General features: G+C 50.7%; 1 protein-coding gene across 1 annotated transcript in view; it reads left to right on the forward strand.

Annotated features, from left to right (window-relative positions):
* The window catches only part of CDH2 (cadherin 2), a 195,174-nt gene that overhangs the window by 155,466 nt on the left and 23,219 nt on the right, over positions 1-16,489 (forward strand). Inside the window, exons 8-13 of the mRNA XM_059707425.1 lie at positions 7,615-7,752; positions 8,414-8,599; positions 10,763-11,016; positions 13,280-13,422; positions 14,052-14,285; positions 14,805-15,038. Of these exons, the coding sequence (XP_059563408.1) occupies positions 7,615-7,752; positions 8,414-8,599; positions 10,763-11,016; positions 13,280-13,422; positions 14,052-14,285; positions 14,805-15,038 (1,189 nt within the window). The remainder of the gene's footprint in view (positions 1-7,614; positions 7,753-8,413; positions 8,600-10,762; positions 11,017-13,279; positions 13,423-14,051; positions 14,286-14,804; positions 15,039-16,489) is intronic.

Genomic DNA, 16,489 nt, shown 5'->3' on the forward strand with positions numbered 1-16,489 from the left:
GTGTATGTTTTTATTTCATTGTACCTATTAACTTCCGGGTGTCGATTCTTTTTGTTCTAGGAATATTTTATGTTAGAGATTGTTGAAATTTAGTTTTTGCAATAGTCCTTTTAGTTTAGGATATGCACAACATGGATGTCTTCTCACCTTTTCCATTATTATATTAAACTAGGGGCCCGGTGCACGAAATTCGTGCACTGGGTGTGTGTGGGGGGGGGGGGAGTGTCCCTCAGCCCAGCCTGCCCCCTCTCACATACTGGGAGCCCTCAGGCGTTGACCCCCATCACCCTCCAATCGCAGGATCGGCCCCTTGCCCAGGCCTGACGCCTCTGACAGAGGCGTAGCCCCCCATCACCCTCTGATTGCCTGATCGGCCCCTTGCCCAGGCCTGACGCCTCCGCCAGAGGTGTCAGGCTTGGACAGGGGACCCCCATCTCCCCCCAATCACTGGCTCTGGCACCCACCCAGGCCTGAGGCCTCTGGCCCAGGAATCATGCCTGGGCAGGGGACCCCCATCTCCCTCTGATCACTGGCTCCACCCCCCCGCCCAAGCCTGACGCCTCTGACCCAGGCTTCAGGCCTGGGCAAGGGGACCATCATATCCCCCCAATCCCCGGCTCCGCCCCCCACCCAGGCCTGATGCCTCGGCCAGAGGAGTTGACCCTCATCACCCTCCGATCACCAATCACCGGATCGGCCCCTTGACCAGGCCTGAGGCCTCTGGCAGAGGTGTCAGGCCTGGGCAGGGGACCCCCAGCTCCCCACGGTTGCAGGCTCTGCTCCTGCCCAGGCCTAATGCCTCTGGCTGAGGCGTCCGGCTCGGGCAGCGGGGACCCGCAGCTGCAGCGGCCCCGCGATCGTGGACTTCGCTTTAGGCCCAGGCAAGGGACCCCTAGCTCCCGGGACTGCCAGCTTCGACCGTGCCCAGCTCCCATCGCTGGCTCCACCCCTACTTCCTGCTATCACTGGCCAGGGTGGCAAAGGCGCCTGATTCTCCGATCATGGCCCCCCAGCTCTTAGCTCCCCGCTGGGTTTCTGATCACTGTCAGTGGCAGGGGGCTTCTTCCTGCTTTCCCTTTCGCCTCCCTGCATTGTGCCTACATATGCAAATTAACCACCATCTTGTTGGCAGTTAACTGCCAATCTTAGTTGGCAGTTAATTTGCATATAGCCCTGATTAGCCAATGAAAAGGGTATCATCGTACGCCAATTACCATTTTTCTCTTTTATTAGATAGGATACTCTGTTTTTTAAAAATATGTTTTTATTGATTTCAGAGAGAGAGGGAGAGAGAGATAGAAACATCAAAGATGAGTGAGAATCACTGATCGGCTGCCTCCTTCACCCCCCACACTGGGATGGAGCCCGAAACCTGGACATGTGCCCTGACGGGGAATCGAACCAGGACCTCCTGGTTCATAGGTAGATGCTCAACCACTGAGCCATGTCAGCTTCAGCTGGGCATGAAATACTATTCTTACATGTCACAAATGCTGTATTTTATATGAGAATACGGTATATTTTTATATTCTCTCTTGAGGGCCAGTTGGTTCACATACTAAGTATGTGTCACTCGCCTCCCAACCCCAGTATTTCTCCTTCATTCACACGTCCCTTGTGCGGCACAGACACAGCTTCCTCCTATCTCCGTACAACAGTGTCCCTGTCACCTGGAGCCTGGCTGTGCCGAGGCCAGAAAGAGGGAGGCGTAGAGAAGTGAGCTTAGTCTTGCTGAAGCAGACCAGCCGCATGGAAAGAGCAGAGCTTCTGAGTTCAGTTTAGAGGACGAAGCTCTGAAGCCAGACCGTGATGGGGTGAGTCTGCCTCCAGCGGACAGACACAGCCGTGCCCGACCCCCTGAAACGCAGGCGGAAATGGGCGGGGACCGTGGGACCCTGGGTTAGACGGTATGAGCAGTAGCTTCTTGACAGCAGGATTATCAAACACACCACGTGTTAGGAAGGAAAATTATGGAAAGCCTTCATTTTCCAAAAGCCGTTGAACGGAGGAAAAACGTGTCTCTCTCGGTTCATGGCAGTTCTGCCTGAAGCCGGGAAGGAATTGCTCTGCGGGCCTCGCGCCTCTTTTATTTCTATGAGAACTCGCCGTTCCCTTTTCATTAGAAGTCATTTCTGTCATTCTCCCAGGAGATGATGGCACCTTGAAGGGATGGAACTTCTGGCCATGGAATAGGAAGGGTCCGCTTTCCATTTCCCTTGAATCTCCAGGTTTAAAGGCACGAAGTCTCCAGGTTTTGTCGACCTAAGGCTCTGCCCCCCACACCCCAGGGCTCAGGGCTTCATCTCCACCTGACTCCCCGCATCCCTTGGGGTGCTGATCCTGGCATTTCCTCCTCTCCTCCACCCCCCTCCTTGCGCCTGTCTCCCGACCACTGAGGACTCCCCCTCCGCTTCCCTGGGTTCGAATCCTGGCTCTGCGTGGATTTGACCTTGAATGTCTGAACCCGAACCCTTCGCTCCCACATCTGTACATGGGGATAATGACCGGCCTCCCGCCTGGGAGGGTTACGAGGGTTATGCCACGCGAAGCAGGCAGCCTTCAGGGTGTGCCAGTGAGTATGGGGGGTCCCCAGGCCGCCCTGCATCGCCCTGGCATCTGCTGGCCGAGCCCCGTTACTCTCCTCCTTACACATTTCTCTCCTGGCAAAGGGGGAATTCTACTTCCTGTATTCCCAGCCTCGTCCTCCTTTTCCAAGGAGTGTCTTCAGTCTGCCGTGGGCTCAGTCTCCTGCTCTCCAGGCTCCTTCCTGCAAACCCCGGTTCCCTCCTGACCTACACCCCTGGATCATCCCTGATGGTGAAATGCGGCTCCACAGCCACAATTGGGGGGCCCGAGGCATGTTAGGGTCACGTGAGAGGAACTTGGGGACTGAATATGGAGGTGCATTGAGGGCCCAGCATGTAAAGGCAAGGAGACCATTATCTTGGAGGCAGAAGAGAAGGCACGTTTCGGGGGCCGGGAATGCCGCTCTTGAACCTGGTGGTCCAGGCCCTCTGACCTTGACCCTGGAGCCCCCGTTAGCCGACGGGGGAGGCGGACAGGGTAGTGGACAAAACAGGTGACGGGGAATGAGACGTACACACTTCCAGGTATGAACTAAGGAAGTCACAGGGAGGTGATGTACAGCATACGGAACATATAGCCAATAGTATTGTAACAACTTCGTACGGTTACTAGACTTACCACGGTGATCACTTGGTAAAGTATACAAACGTCAGATCACTTAGTTGTACACCTAAAACTAATGTGATATTGTATATCAACTGCACTGTAATTTGAAAAAGAAATAAAAAGTATATGTACCGCTGGGAGTGCTCTGTGGGGCATGGTGTAAGCCAAGGACACACACTGACAAAGCGAGGGCCCAGGAAGGAGTGAGTGTGTGTGTGCAGCAGGAGGGCAGGCCTGTGGTGCTGACAGCCAGAGAAACGGAAGTAATGACAGAGGTGTGTCCGAGTAGCCAAGGACTTCAGACATCATCCCTGAGGTGACTTAAGCTTCCTTTCGGTCAGGCTCAGAGTGAAGGCAAGGGTGTGCTGTGCTGGGCCAGGGTTTCTCACCCTTGGCCCTGTTGACATACAGGCTGGCTAGATCTTCGTTAGGGGCCCGGGATGTTTAGCAGCCTCTCTAGACCAGTGATGGCGAACCTATGACACGCGTGTCAGAGGTGACACGCGAACTCATTTTTTTGGTTGATTTTTCTTTGTTGAATGGCATTTAAATATATAAAATAAATATCAAAATATAAGTCTTTGTTTTACTATGGTTGCAAATATCAAAAAATTTCTATATGTGACACGTTACCAGAGTTAAGTTAGGGTTTTTCAAAATGCTGACACGCCGAGCTCAAAAGGTTCGCCATCACTGCTCTAGACTGCCTATCCATTAAATGTCAGTAACACCCCTTAGTTTTGATCATCAGAAATGTCCCAGGAGGTCCCCTGGACGGGGGTGGGGAGGACAGAATCGTGTCAGCTGAGAACCACCAGTTTAGGCAGAAAGAAACGCCGAATGCAGGGGCCTACGTGCAGTGGCCTGGAATCACGATAAGCATTTGAAAACAAACGCAAAAAGCTCAAGGTGTGGGGTCAGCAGGTGAGCGGTGCTAGCCTTGGCAAGGTAGGTAAGACAGAGAAGGCAGGATGGCCGGCAGGTGCATGAGCTCATCCCTTCTAGAATGGGGAGGGAGGAAATGTGTGTTGTTGTTTTTTAATTTATTGTTAAAAGTGTTCCAGATGCCCCCCTTTTTCCTCACCATTGAGCCCCTTCTCCCCACTCCCGCTCCCTCCCAGGCCTTCATCGCAGCACTCTTGCCTTGTCCATGGGTTATGCATCTCTGCATGCTAGAGGCCCGGTGCACGAAATCCGTGCAGGAGCAGCCCTTCCTTCCCCCCGGCTGCCGGCACCGGCTTCCTCTGGCTCCAGGGACCCGGGCTTCCCTCACAGCCCCGGCTTTGTCCGGAAGGTCTTCTGGAAGGATGTCCAGTCTAATTAGCATATTATGCTTTTATTATTATGGATAAGTTCTTTGGTTAATCTCGTCTCACCCACCCCCTCTGAGATTTGATGGTCTGTTCCATGCTTCCCTGTCTCTGGATCTGTTTTGCTTGTCAGTTCATTTTGTTCATTAGATCCCACATATGTGAGATCCTGTGATAGTTGTCTTTCTCTGGCTGGCTGATTTCGCTCAGCATACAGGAAGAGTTTCTAAGCAGAGTCCCCTCGGTCAGGGGGGGACTCTGAGAGTGGGAAGTCAGACCCTTAGGGCATCGAAATGTCAGTCAAACAGGGCCAGACGCCCAGTGACCGAGTCAGGCCAGGCGCTCTGAGCAGCGTGGGTGTTGGAACACACCCAGTAGTGCCTTCCTTACCGAATGAAAGAGCATTTTCCCAGCCAGGCGTCTGAAATGGGGGGTGACATTGTTTTCCAAGCCATTTCTTGGTTTGAAGAGACACTGTGTTTTAGAAATAACAGTGTCCTTTTATAACTCAGAGATTTCAAGACTCCCTTGAAGCAATAGGAAGTTCCAAGTCTTAGCTCCTGATCCCATTGTTTCAGCTACATGGGTAATTGCATATAACATGCGTATGTAATTTTAAAGATCTTTGTAGAGTAGACAGTAACAAAGAACTGTGTCTCCATATAATATCTGTGTCAGTTTATCTTTTTTTTTTAAAAAAAAATAAAAGCTCCATTTAAAAAAATATTTTTTTTAAATGTTCATCAGTTTCTGCAAACAGAGCTAACATGGAATTTCTGTTTTCACTCTTTCTGGCGGGGAGGCTGACCTGAGCACCTACAGACGTCTCTCCTAACCATGAAGCATCATGCTGGAAGGGTGCTCTTGATTGGGAAAGGGAGTCATTGAGAATCCTCGCTTGCATCAGCATTATGGGAGGTGTTATGAGTTAAAACTTAAAATGGCTCAACCAGCACTATCCCTTTCTTTTTTTAATTTTAGAAAGTACGATTTTTATTTTTTAGGAAGACAAAATAGAAACTGAAATAACTGTTAGCGAATGACATTTGGGTAGACAGAGACTTAGAGGTGCATGTGTGAGGTTGGCTTGCCCTCCTGCTCTTCGCTATTCCCTGCCCTTCCCACTCACAGCTGAATCGGAAGCTGCAGGGTGTGCTGTCCTGGCCACGCTCCAGACACCCCCAAGTGTGGCCATTCATACTGTGGGTTATATTTAGAATCAGGGAGAGCTGCACTTTGCAGTGGCGGTTTATTTGGGTTTGAAGAAGTGAGTTCTGTTGTGCAGAATGTCTCAACATTTATGAAAACAGCCTATATTTTTATCTGCGCCAATTTCCACAGAGATTTCCCATGATTTGAGATACTCGTTTGGGTTAGATTTTCCTAATGTGAATTTGCCAGCTAGTGCTACAGACTTCTCAGACAAGCTCTGCATTTTCTCTCCGGTCAACACAGCTGAGTTGGGCTGCCCTCTACAAATTCCAGCAGAATTTGAAAGCAGCGATGCCCATTTGATAATAATCGCCTGTGTGTAAATGTAGTCATATCCGCTGTAGGTCTCTGGGCACAATGAGTATTATGTCCAAAGAGAAACATGTCAAGTATACATATATGAGATACCTACTGTGTTCCAGGACTAAGAATATAAACAAAAATCCTTTAATTAGGTTTTGCCTTCATTTAAGAATGTAATCATTCTCTATACAAAGTATTCCCAAGAAATGTATGCACGCTTAAATAACTGATAGCTGAGTTTTGAAAATGTAATTTATTGTAATCATTGTTAAGTTATTAAAATACATTCAATTAATAATTATTAAATATTGAGAAATATCTTAGCTTGCATAAGCATTATAGTGAGGTATTATCGATTAAGTAAACTTAACACCTCACCAATTACATGACTGCCTTTATAATTATTCAAAGTGTGTGTATACATTTTTGGGGGGACACCCTATAGTTGAGAATAACAAGTATGAATTGGAATAGGAGAAAATATTGCATCAACCCTGTTATAATAGAATGAATACATACAAGAAAACATGCCCACAAACATGTAAGCATATGTAGTGATTGTGAATGTACGTAGGATCAACTTGCTCAGTAAAATGAGGTACCGTTGTTGATTCATCAGATTCATCATATTTTCCATTAAAGATGGAAAATATCCCAGTTTGGCAAGGGGTTGAGGAGTTGGTTTGAACACAGTTGATGAGGGTAATATTTCAGTGGCCAGTTTGTAAGTATGTGTCAAATTTATTGATATGCCTACTTTTTGACTCAGCAATCCCACCTAAATAAAAATATCTATACTAATAAAAGGGTAATATGCTAATTAGACCGGATAGACTGGATGTCTTCTGGACATCCTTCTGGACAAAGCCACAGTGGCGAGGCCAAGGCATAGGCGGTTAGGGGCAATCAGGCCAGCAGGCAGCAGTTAGGGGCGATCAGGCAGGCAGGCAGAGGGGTTGGGGCAATCAGGCAAGCAGGCAAGCGGTTAGGAGCCAGCGTTTCCGGATTGCGGGAGGGATGTCCGACTGCCAATTTAAACTGGCAGTCGGACATCCCCCAAGGGGTCCCAGATTGGAGAGGGTGCAGGCCGGGCTGAGGGACCCCCCCCCTCCTGTGCGTGAATTTCATGCACCGGGCCTCTAGTAATATATAAAAGGAACACGTATATACTTTGTGAATTACATAGGTTTTCTTCTCCCTCTCAAGAGTCTTTATTGTCTCTAGTCCCCTAAACTGGGTAGAAATTAACATGTGATGAAATAAATGAGACCCGTGGACTTGAGGGCCAATCACAGTGCACTTGGACGTTGAGAAGTTCCGAGGAGAAGGGAAGGCAGAGCCCGGCTGGCGGTGTCTGCTTAGCTGTGAGTTCAATACCCCTTCCCACGAGCAGAGGTGAAACGCACGGTTCAGTCTCTCCGGACAGAGACCAGACCTGCGCTTGGCCAGTTAAAGCGACTCCATCGGGGCCTCTCGGTGTGTTCCTCGGAATGAATGATGCGGTGCTAGTCGTGCGGCGTGAAGAGCCATTTACAGAACAACTGTCGTGTCTTCTTGAAGAGCTGGTTTTATTTATGTGACCTCTGTCTCCTTTTAGAAAGTGCACCAGTACACGTTAATCATCCAGGCCACCGACACGGAAGGCAGCCCCACCTACGGCCTCTCCAACACGGCCACGGCCGTCATCACGGTGACCGACGTCAACGACAACCCCCCCGAGTTCACGGCCATGTCTGTAAGTGCTTCACAGACTCTGGGCCCCGCGGGCGCCCCTGGGAGGCGGCATCTTGAGTGACACGAGTGTTTGTAGAGGTGGGACTTGCTCAGCCTCATTGTAGACTGGCTACTGACTCCAACATTTCCTGCCCCTGAACCAGGTTTCCAATGTGGCACCAAAGTCACTTTTTCTCTTTTGGTCGCTGAGTCCGCTGATTAGGTTGTTAAAATATGCTGCCTCGGAGGCACGCTCCCCCCAAAAACTGTGCTGTTAAAGCAAAACACTTACGCATGTGTTCAGGTACACGGGTGACATGACCGATGTTTACGACTTCATCCGCATTAGTGGTCGTCTCTAGTGGAAAAGTGGGTCCCTCAGACTCATCCTGTCCTCCCAGTTCCTGCCCATCACCCCAACACCCAATGGGTGCTCATTTTAATATTCATGAAACTGTGATGTCCCTCAGAAAATAAAACTGACTGCTGGCTCACATCCTGTTATTTTTAAAGTCGGACGTAGGTGTTGTGATTGCCTGTGTCACGTTGAGTGGGGATGATAGAGATCGGATGGGCCCGGCGGTCAGGATGGTGGTCCTCACAGCCGGTCTGACTGTGGTCCCGGAGACACGCTGTCCGGCCTGGCCCCTCCGCTCCTCTCACTGAGCCTGTCTTCCCGGCAGTTCTATGGCGAAGTCCCCGAGAACAGGGTGGATGTCATCGTCGCCAACCTGACCGTGACCGACAAGGACCAGCCGCACACGCCGTCCTGGAACGCCGTGTACAGAATCAGCGGCGGGGACCCCACCGGCCGCTTCGCCATTCAGACCGACCCCAACAGCAACGACGGCCTGGTCACCGTGGTGAAGGTGAGCGGGGAGCTCGGGCCGCGGGCCCACGGCCGCTCCGGTGGCCAGGATCCCCGTTTGTTACTCAGTCTTGTGCCTTCCCTTCCAGCATCGCTAAGGCTGGGATGGATGCGCTTGGAGGGGCCGCATGTTGTTTTGTAGTTGTTGTTGAGGCCAGAGTAGGTTTTGTCACATCATCTCTGGAGCCTGGTTGTTCTTAAATGAGTGGGCGGTGTTCATCCGGAGGCAGGACCGCCCCAGCCGTGTTGCCGCGAGTGTGGCTGCGAGAGTGACATGTGGCGGCCCGAAGTTTGGGTCCCGTGGGCGGCGATGAGGAACGGGGCCCCACACCCTGTTCTCATGCCTCCAGGTGCTACTAGGTCCAGGCTCAGGGGACAAGCCAGGAAATACCACAGAAGTAAAGTGGGGTGAGCCGGCAAGAAGAGGCTCACGCTTTCGAAAGGTTTTGAAGTTGCGTTGCCGTTTTTAAATGCTGTTTTCAAGGCTCGAAGAAATTGGTTCTTCTGATCTATAATTGGCTGCCCCCCCCCCCCAAAAAAAAAATCCCAGGTGCTGGAGGTAAAGGGATATTAACTCCAAGTGTCATAACCAGGCAGCGCCAATCAATGCAAAAGCTCTTGAAGTGGAACGTCTTCCATGTGCCCACCCGGAGAAGCGAGCAGCTCCGGCCTCCTAGCCCACGACTCCTGACGTGTAAGGAAAGCCCCAGCGTTGGCCGTCCCGGTGGCGTGTCAGCCGCCAGGGGTTTCCCCTGTGCGAGCAGAACGGGCGTTTCCCCCAGGAGCTGGGGCTGGACGTCTGTGATCACACGGTAGTGATCCCCAGCACGGGCCCAGAATGTAACTGTCTGCGTTCTGGCCCCAGTTCTGCCCTGGGTGAGGTGTGACCATGGCGAGTTCTTACCTGCAAGCCTCAGACTCCAAGCAGAAAGTGGGAACGGTACCAGCACCCACCGGGGCCCCAGCGCCGTTCTGAGGGGTAAGGAAGCGCCATGCCCGGGAGCGCTCACACTGTGCGAGCCGGAGCCCCAGGGCGTGTCAGGCCAGGGGTGTTCCACGCGGCTCAGGAAATCGCTCAGAGGAATTCTCTCTGTCTCGCTGGCTTCTCTGCTGTCTTGCTTACCCTCGTTGAGAACTGGAGGTTGAATGGGGAGTTCAGAAAAGCTGTGTTTGTGAAGAGTTGGAGGCGGTCCACCCTGAGAAGCGGGTGCGGTTCGTGCTAATACGCTGGTCTTCACTCCAGCTTCGCCCTGGACCATTCTTAGAGGAGCACGAAGCTCCCTAACTCTGTCCATGTTGCCCTGCAGCCGGGCGAGAGAGATGTCTGCCTGCCTGCGCCCCACTGGCAGGTGGTCAGAAGTAGGAATCGAAGTCCAGGCTGGTCCCTGGACTCCTGGCGACTTTCCTGTTGGCAGGAGGGTTCACGGAGCTCCGGAAGTTAATATTTACACAGAGGGTTACGTGGGCATTGCCTCTCTCTAGAGTGCTGTTCTGAGATTTGGGTTTTCACAGATCAGGAAAATACCCACAATTCTCCTGGAAAACAACCAGAGTTTTTGTTTGCTAAGCAAGAAAAAGAAAACCAAAAAACACTTTTCTGCTTATAAGCGTTATAATTTTTTAAGTGTAAATGTGCATATACTTTAAAATGTATATATCAGAGTACGATTGAACTTCCCAATGGAGCGAGTTTAGCTTCATGAAAAATGAAAATTTTCTGGGTACGGTTGATTTTTCTTTATCGCAAACCAGACAAAGCTCCCTGCAGAGGGACAGACAGTCTTTCCACCAGAGTTTGAGGACAACCCGGACCATCTCAGGTGATCTGTGTACAGAGTATTTTTGAGCAACCGTACTGTTTTTAAAAATAATCAAGTCTTTAGATGTAGCTGAATAATTCAGTCATTACACTAGTAACGTGTGTTATTTTGGGACCATCAATCTTTGAAGGACCCAAGACTTACAAACATCTCAGCTAAATGGTGAACACTGTTTCCATCACTGGCCATGCGAACGCATGTTTACCAGAAATCCGAGAAGCAGCTGCAGCAGAGCGAATGAAAAAGGAATGTTTGGGGAAAGGCATTGATAGAAGGATACACTACAGAATGAATTTATTATTTCCCACCAAATCATGGTTTCCCCCTTTTTTTTTTCCTCCTAGCCAATCGACTTTGAGACAAACAGGATGTTTGTCCTCACTGTTGCTGCGGAAAATCAAGTGCCATTAGCCAAGGGCATTCAGCACCCACCTCAGTCGACAGCAACCGTGTCCGTGACCGTCATTGATGTGAATGAAAACCCTTATTTTGTCCCAAATCCCAAGATCATTCGCCAAGAAGAAGGCCTTCATGCCGGGACCATGCTGACAACGTTTACCGCTCAGGACCCGGATCGGTACATGCAGCAGAGCATTAGGTACCCGACGCCATTGACGCTGTTCTTACCATTTCCAGTGTGTGCTGGGCTCTGCGTAAAAGGGGTCACTTGAGTCAGAAATTTCCCCTGGAACCACAACGACTCATTACAAGAGTATTTTTAATTCTGCGATGAAGTTTTCTCAGTAGATTGGTGAATACAGTGCATTGGAAACATAAGAATGGATCAATTCCAGTCTTATTGGAAGAAAATGTTCTCTTGTTCCTTTCCTTTTTAAAATACCTAGACCAGTGATGGCAAACCTTTTGAGCTCGGTGTGTCAGCATTTTGAAAAACCCTAACTTAACTCTGGTGCCGTGTCACATATAGAAATTTTTTGATATTTGCAACCATAGTAACACAAAGACTTATATTTTTGATATTTATTTTATATATTTAAATGCCATTTAACAAAAATCAACCAAAAAAATGAGTTTGCGTGTCACCTCTGACACGTGTGTCATAGGTTTGCCATCACTGATCTATACTAATAAAAGGGTAATATGCTAATTAGACCAGACATCTTCGGACATCTTTTGGACAAAGCCACGGTGGCAGGGGCGGGGACCGAGGCAGAGGCAGTTAGGAGCAATCAGGCCGGCAGGGGAGTAGTTAGGGGGCGATCAGGCAGGCAGGGGAGCAGTTAGGGGGAGATGAGGCTGGCAGGCAGAGGAGGTTAGGGGCTATCAGGTCGACAGGCAGAGGCAATTAGGGGCTATCAGGCCGTCAGGGGAGCAGTTAGGGGCATCAGGCCGGCAGGCAGAGGTAGTTAGGGGTGATCAGGCAGGCAGGCAGGTGAGTGGTTAGGAGCCAGCGGTCCCAGATTGCGAGAGAGAGATCTGACTGCCGGTTTAGGCCCGATCCCTGTGGGCAGTCGGACATCCCCTGAAGGGTCCCAGATTGGAGAGGGTGCAGGCCGGGCTGAGGGACCACTCCTGTGCCTGAATTTCATGCACCGGGCCTCTAGTCTATAATAATAAAAGCATAATATGCTAATTAGACTGGGCAGCCGAACGACCTTCCAGATGTCCTTCTGGATGAGCTTCTGGATGAAGCTGGGGCTGTGAAGGCCGAGCCCCTTGCATGAATTTTGCACCTTGGGCCTCTAGTTTACTAATAGTTTAGCTGGTGCTTTCATTCCAAAATCACAGAAAGCTGCCACTGTAAGCAAACGGGTGACACTCGGAAGCTCATAACATTTGTCTCTCCTCCATACATCAGGGAGGAAACTCATTGTTTCCATCCTTCACCTGGACAGTATGTGTAGGACTTACACCATGTATCTGGAGAGCAGTGGTTCTCAACCTTGGCTGCACATTAGAATCACCCGGGAATCTTTTTTAAAATCCTGATTTCTGGGCCTCATCCTCCGGAAATTCTGTTTCTTTGTGATGGGGTGAGGCCACAGCATTAGTAACAAAGAAACAGAATTTCCAGAGGATGAAGCCCAGAGATCAGGATTTTAAAAGGATTCCCAGGTGATTCTCATGTGTAGCCAAGGTTGAGAACCACTGCTGTAGAGATTCCCAACTTCAGCAGCAACAGGTGTGTCCTTCATGGTGAGGCCAGTGATGGTGGGCCGAGCACACCCACACAGCCATTCATTGCTGGCGACAATAATTTTTTAAATCAGCTCCTATTTTACTTAACTTCTTGTGGAACTGCTGCTAACAGATAACTGTGTGTGGTCTCCATCTCGCTATACATTGAGAATCAGCATACATAGCTAAGCCATTGCTGTATTGAATCCTACAACTTTTTATATCTCGAAATGTGTAGGGTATTTTTTGCAATTTGTATATTGGTCCTCTGAGCTTAAGAAACTCCCCCCCCCCCCACCCCGCCACACTCCCCCTAAAAGAGAAGGAATTTCAGATGGTCAGGTGCTGGTGGAGATGGTCTGCTGCCTACAGACTCAGGCTGCGGCACTTCCCTTGAGGAGTGTAGTTCTGAACTAGGAGGTTAAAATGAGATCATCAGTCCCACCAGAGCCCACAGTACAGAGACCGAGCTCCTTGATGTTCCGCTCGGATACCTACACCTGCTGTTTCCTGCCTGCCTGCCCGGAGACAGCCTTTCCAGGCCTCCGGAGCCACTGTCTCAGAAACACTTCCCGTGTTAACCATGGCTTTCCAGCCATTGCCTGCAAAATGCAAGCTGATTAGCTGGTTGCATTTGGAACTAACCCAGCAAAATACACTTTCCCCCCCCCCTCAGTTTCATGTATAAAAATAATTGAATGTGTTGCCCTTTCCTTTTGTAGATACACAAAATTGTCCGATCCTGCCAACTGGCTAAGGATAGATCCTGTGAACGGGCAGATAACGACAATTGCCGTGCTGGACAGAGAATCCCCCCACGTGAAGAACAACATATACAACGCCACCTTCCTTGCTTCCGACAATGGTACGTACTTAAGTCCAGTCACCATGTCGTCCTGCATGTTGTCAGAGAGAGGAGAGCGCATCATGAATGTGTGCTCAGGACGTGGGGTTTTCTACGAAACCCAATTGTCTAGAAAACTCTCAGGCCCCACCTCCGCGTTCCATTTCCACGGGGGTATTTGTGACACACCCCGGGTGCTTCGTGATGTCCACACCCTCCCTGGTGGCCTCACGTGGTTTCTGCCCTGTGGGGTTTCTGCCCTGCTGCCCGTCGACACCTTGTCACTGCAGGTGGAGTCCGCCCTCCCTGGCCCGGACACCGTGGTTTCTGGGGTGGTCTCTGCATGTTTCTGCTGCCATCCGTCTGTCTGTCTGTCTTTGGCATTTTTCCTCTTTCTCATTCTCTTCCTCTAGCCTGCCATGAGCTAGGAAACTTAATTTGGTGCATTCATTGGGCTAATTGAGTATGTGAGCTTTAGTGTATTGGTTTTAGAACCTTTTGTATAGTCTTTCTTTCTTGGGTTTTTGCTAGATTTTAAACAGTTGAGGTGAACAGATAGCGCGTTTTTAATGTATAAGATGAAAGGGACCTCTGTGAACCTGGTGTTGACGGAACTGCTTGGCATCGGTGTGTGCGTGCCTTTCTTTAAGGAATCCCGCCCATGAGCGGGACGGGCACGCTGCAGATCTACCTGCTGGACATCAACGACAACGCCCCGCAAGTGCTGCCTCAGGAGGCGGAGACGTGCGAGACGCCGGCCCCCAACGCCATCAACATCACGGCCCTGGACTATGACATTGACCCCAACGCCGGGCCCTTTGCTTTTGATCTGCCTCTGTCTCCCGTGAACATTAAGAGGAACTGGACCATCACGCGGCTCAATGGTAAGAACCGGTTAATTGTTCGAATGCACGTGCACTGGAGAGAGTTGGAGACCTGGTACGATAAGGTCATGTTAGGTGCTTTATAATCTCCTCATTAAATATTATAAATATTTAAAGTGACTGCAAGCTTAAGACAGCAAAGCCCTTCAAGCCAGCAAGCCTTCCCCGTGCAGCATGCTGTGATCTGCTGCCTCTGTACCTGTGGTTCTCAACCTTACTAATGCCGCGACCCTTTAATACAGTCCCTCATGTGGTGGTGACCCCCAATGTCATTGTTACAAATTGAACATAATTGAAGCATAGTGATGAATCACAAAAACAATATGTGATTATAGATGTGTTTTCCGATGGTCTTAGGCGACCTCGGTGAAAGGGTCGTTCGACCCCCAAAGGGGTCGCGGCCCACAGGTTGAGAACCGCTGCTCTAACCATCAGGGAGGACGGACCTTCTGGAAGATGTTAGGCGTCTGTCATCATCGTCTCAGGTAGTCACTCTCCCTCGGCATTTGTTTAACGCAGGTGATTTCGCTCAGCTTAATCTGAAGATAAAATTCCTTGAGGCGGGGATCTACGACGTCCCCATCATCATCACCGACTCGGGGAACCCTCCCAAGTCGAACAGCTCCGTGCTCCGCGTGAAGGTGTGCCAGTGCGACTCCAACGGCGACTGCACGGACGTGGACCGCATCGTGGGCGCCGGGCTGGGCACTGGGGCCATCGTCGCCATCCTGCTCTGCATCATCATCCTGCTCAGTGAGGACTCGCTTGGCTCCCAGATTCTCATTTTAGCTCTTTTGGCTTCTAGGATGTTGAGCGAAGTGACATGTTGATGTTGCCTCTCCAAGGAGCCTCACGGCTCCCGCCCACCCCGAGCGTTTTCTCTGCGGTCACAGCGCGGACAGCCAGGCCCCTCTGCAAGGAGAGGCACCCCGGCTCCGTCCGGCTCTGGCGTGTTGGCGGCCAGTCCAGCTAGGGCGCCTCTTCCAGGCCCTGCTGCCGTTTCTTTCTTCTTTTTAAATATATTTTCATTGATTTCAGAGAGAAAAGGAGAGGGCGAGGGAGATAGAAGCATCAGTGATGAGAGAGAATCATTGATCGGCTGCCTCCTGCACGCCCCCTACTGGGGATCGAGCCCACAACCCGGGCCTGTGCCCTGACCAGGAATTGAACCGGGACCTCCTGGTTCATAGGTCGACGCTCAACCACTGAGCCACGCCGGCCAGGCTGTTGCCGTTTTCTGATGCCAATGCTTGAGAGCTGTGGCAGACTCCTTTTTTTATATAGAAAAATGTTAGTCCTTAGTTCGAGCACTTACCTTATGATTTGAGTGTGAATTTATGGCCGGCACTTGGTGATTTAGGGAAATAAGTATATTGCTTTCCTTTCCTTGGTATGACGCAGTCAGCAGCCTGCTCTGGCCCTGCGGGGATAAAGGGCTTTCTTTCTGAAGGGCCTCGTAAAATAGTGAGAAATCGTACTTCGGGTGGCACGTTTGATGACAGACGTGATGACACAGCTCAGGGAGTTCTCTGTCTTTAGAGCACGTCCAGGTTAAGTGCTATAGCTCCTTTTAAGGTACTTCCCAATCCTTGGTTCAGCGGAGCGCAAGGAATGAACCCCTGGAAAGGACTTTGGGAACCACCTCTGCGCTTGCAGGTTAAAGGGAGGGATGACGTGCCTGGGCCCGCGCATTCTTGTCGCGTGGCAGCAGGTCGTCGTGGATTGTGGGACGATGCTGTGCACCAATCGCTTTCTTGAAAATGTTGGCCGTTTCTGTACGTTTCGCCGTCTGCAAGGTCCTGGTCGTCTAGAACCCTGTCCCTGTATTCTGCACAGTTACCGTAGGAGCCTGAGCGGTTCTCACCTCCTGGTGGAGGCTCGTTTGCCTGCAGTTGGGAACCTGCGTGCTCTCCTCGCCACCCACTCGCTGGAGTCAGCCCTGGAACTGGCAGAGGAGGTCATGCGTCTGGCTTTAGAGGGAGGCTCTTCACCTTCATGGGCAATAGTAAAGATGTGCTCAGATAGGGGCCATTCAATCTTCCGCTCGGGCGTGAGCCCATCTCCCGATTTGAGAGAGAGAACGCATTCCTAGATGTCACTGAGGGGTGCGTGGCGATTTCGGCCGCAGCGTGGGGTATACGCCGGCCTCTTCGAGAAAGACTTGGCTGTGCTGGATCGTGGCGGGAAGAAGTGACGAGAGCATG

Source organism: Myotis daubentonii, chromosome 8, assembly GCF_963259705.1.
Source record: "Myotis daubentonii chromosome 8, mMyoDau2.1, whole genome shotgun sequence".
Classification (NCBI taxonomy): Eukaryota; Metazoa; Chordata; class Mammalia; order Chiroptera; family Vespertilionidae; genus Myotis; species Myotis daubentonii.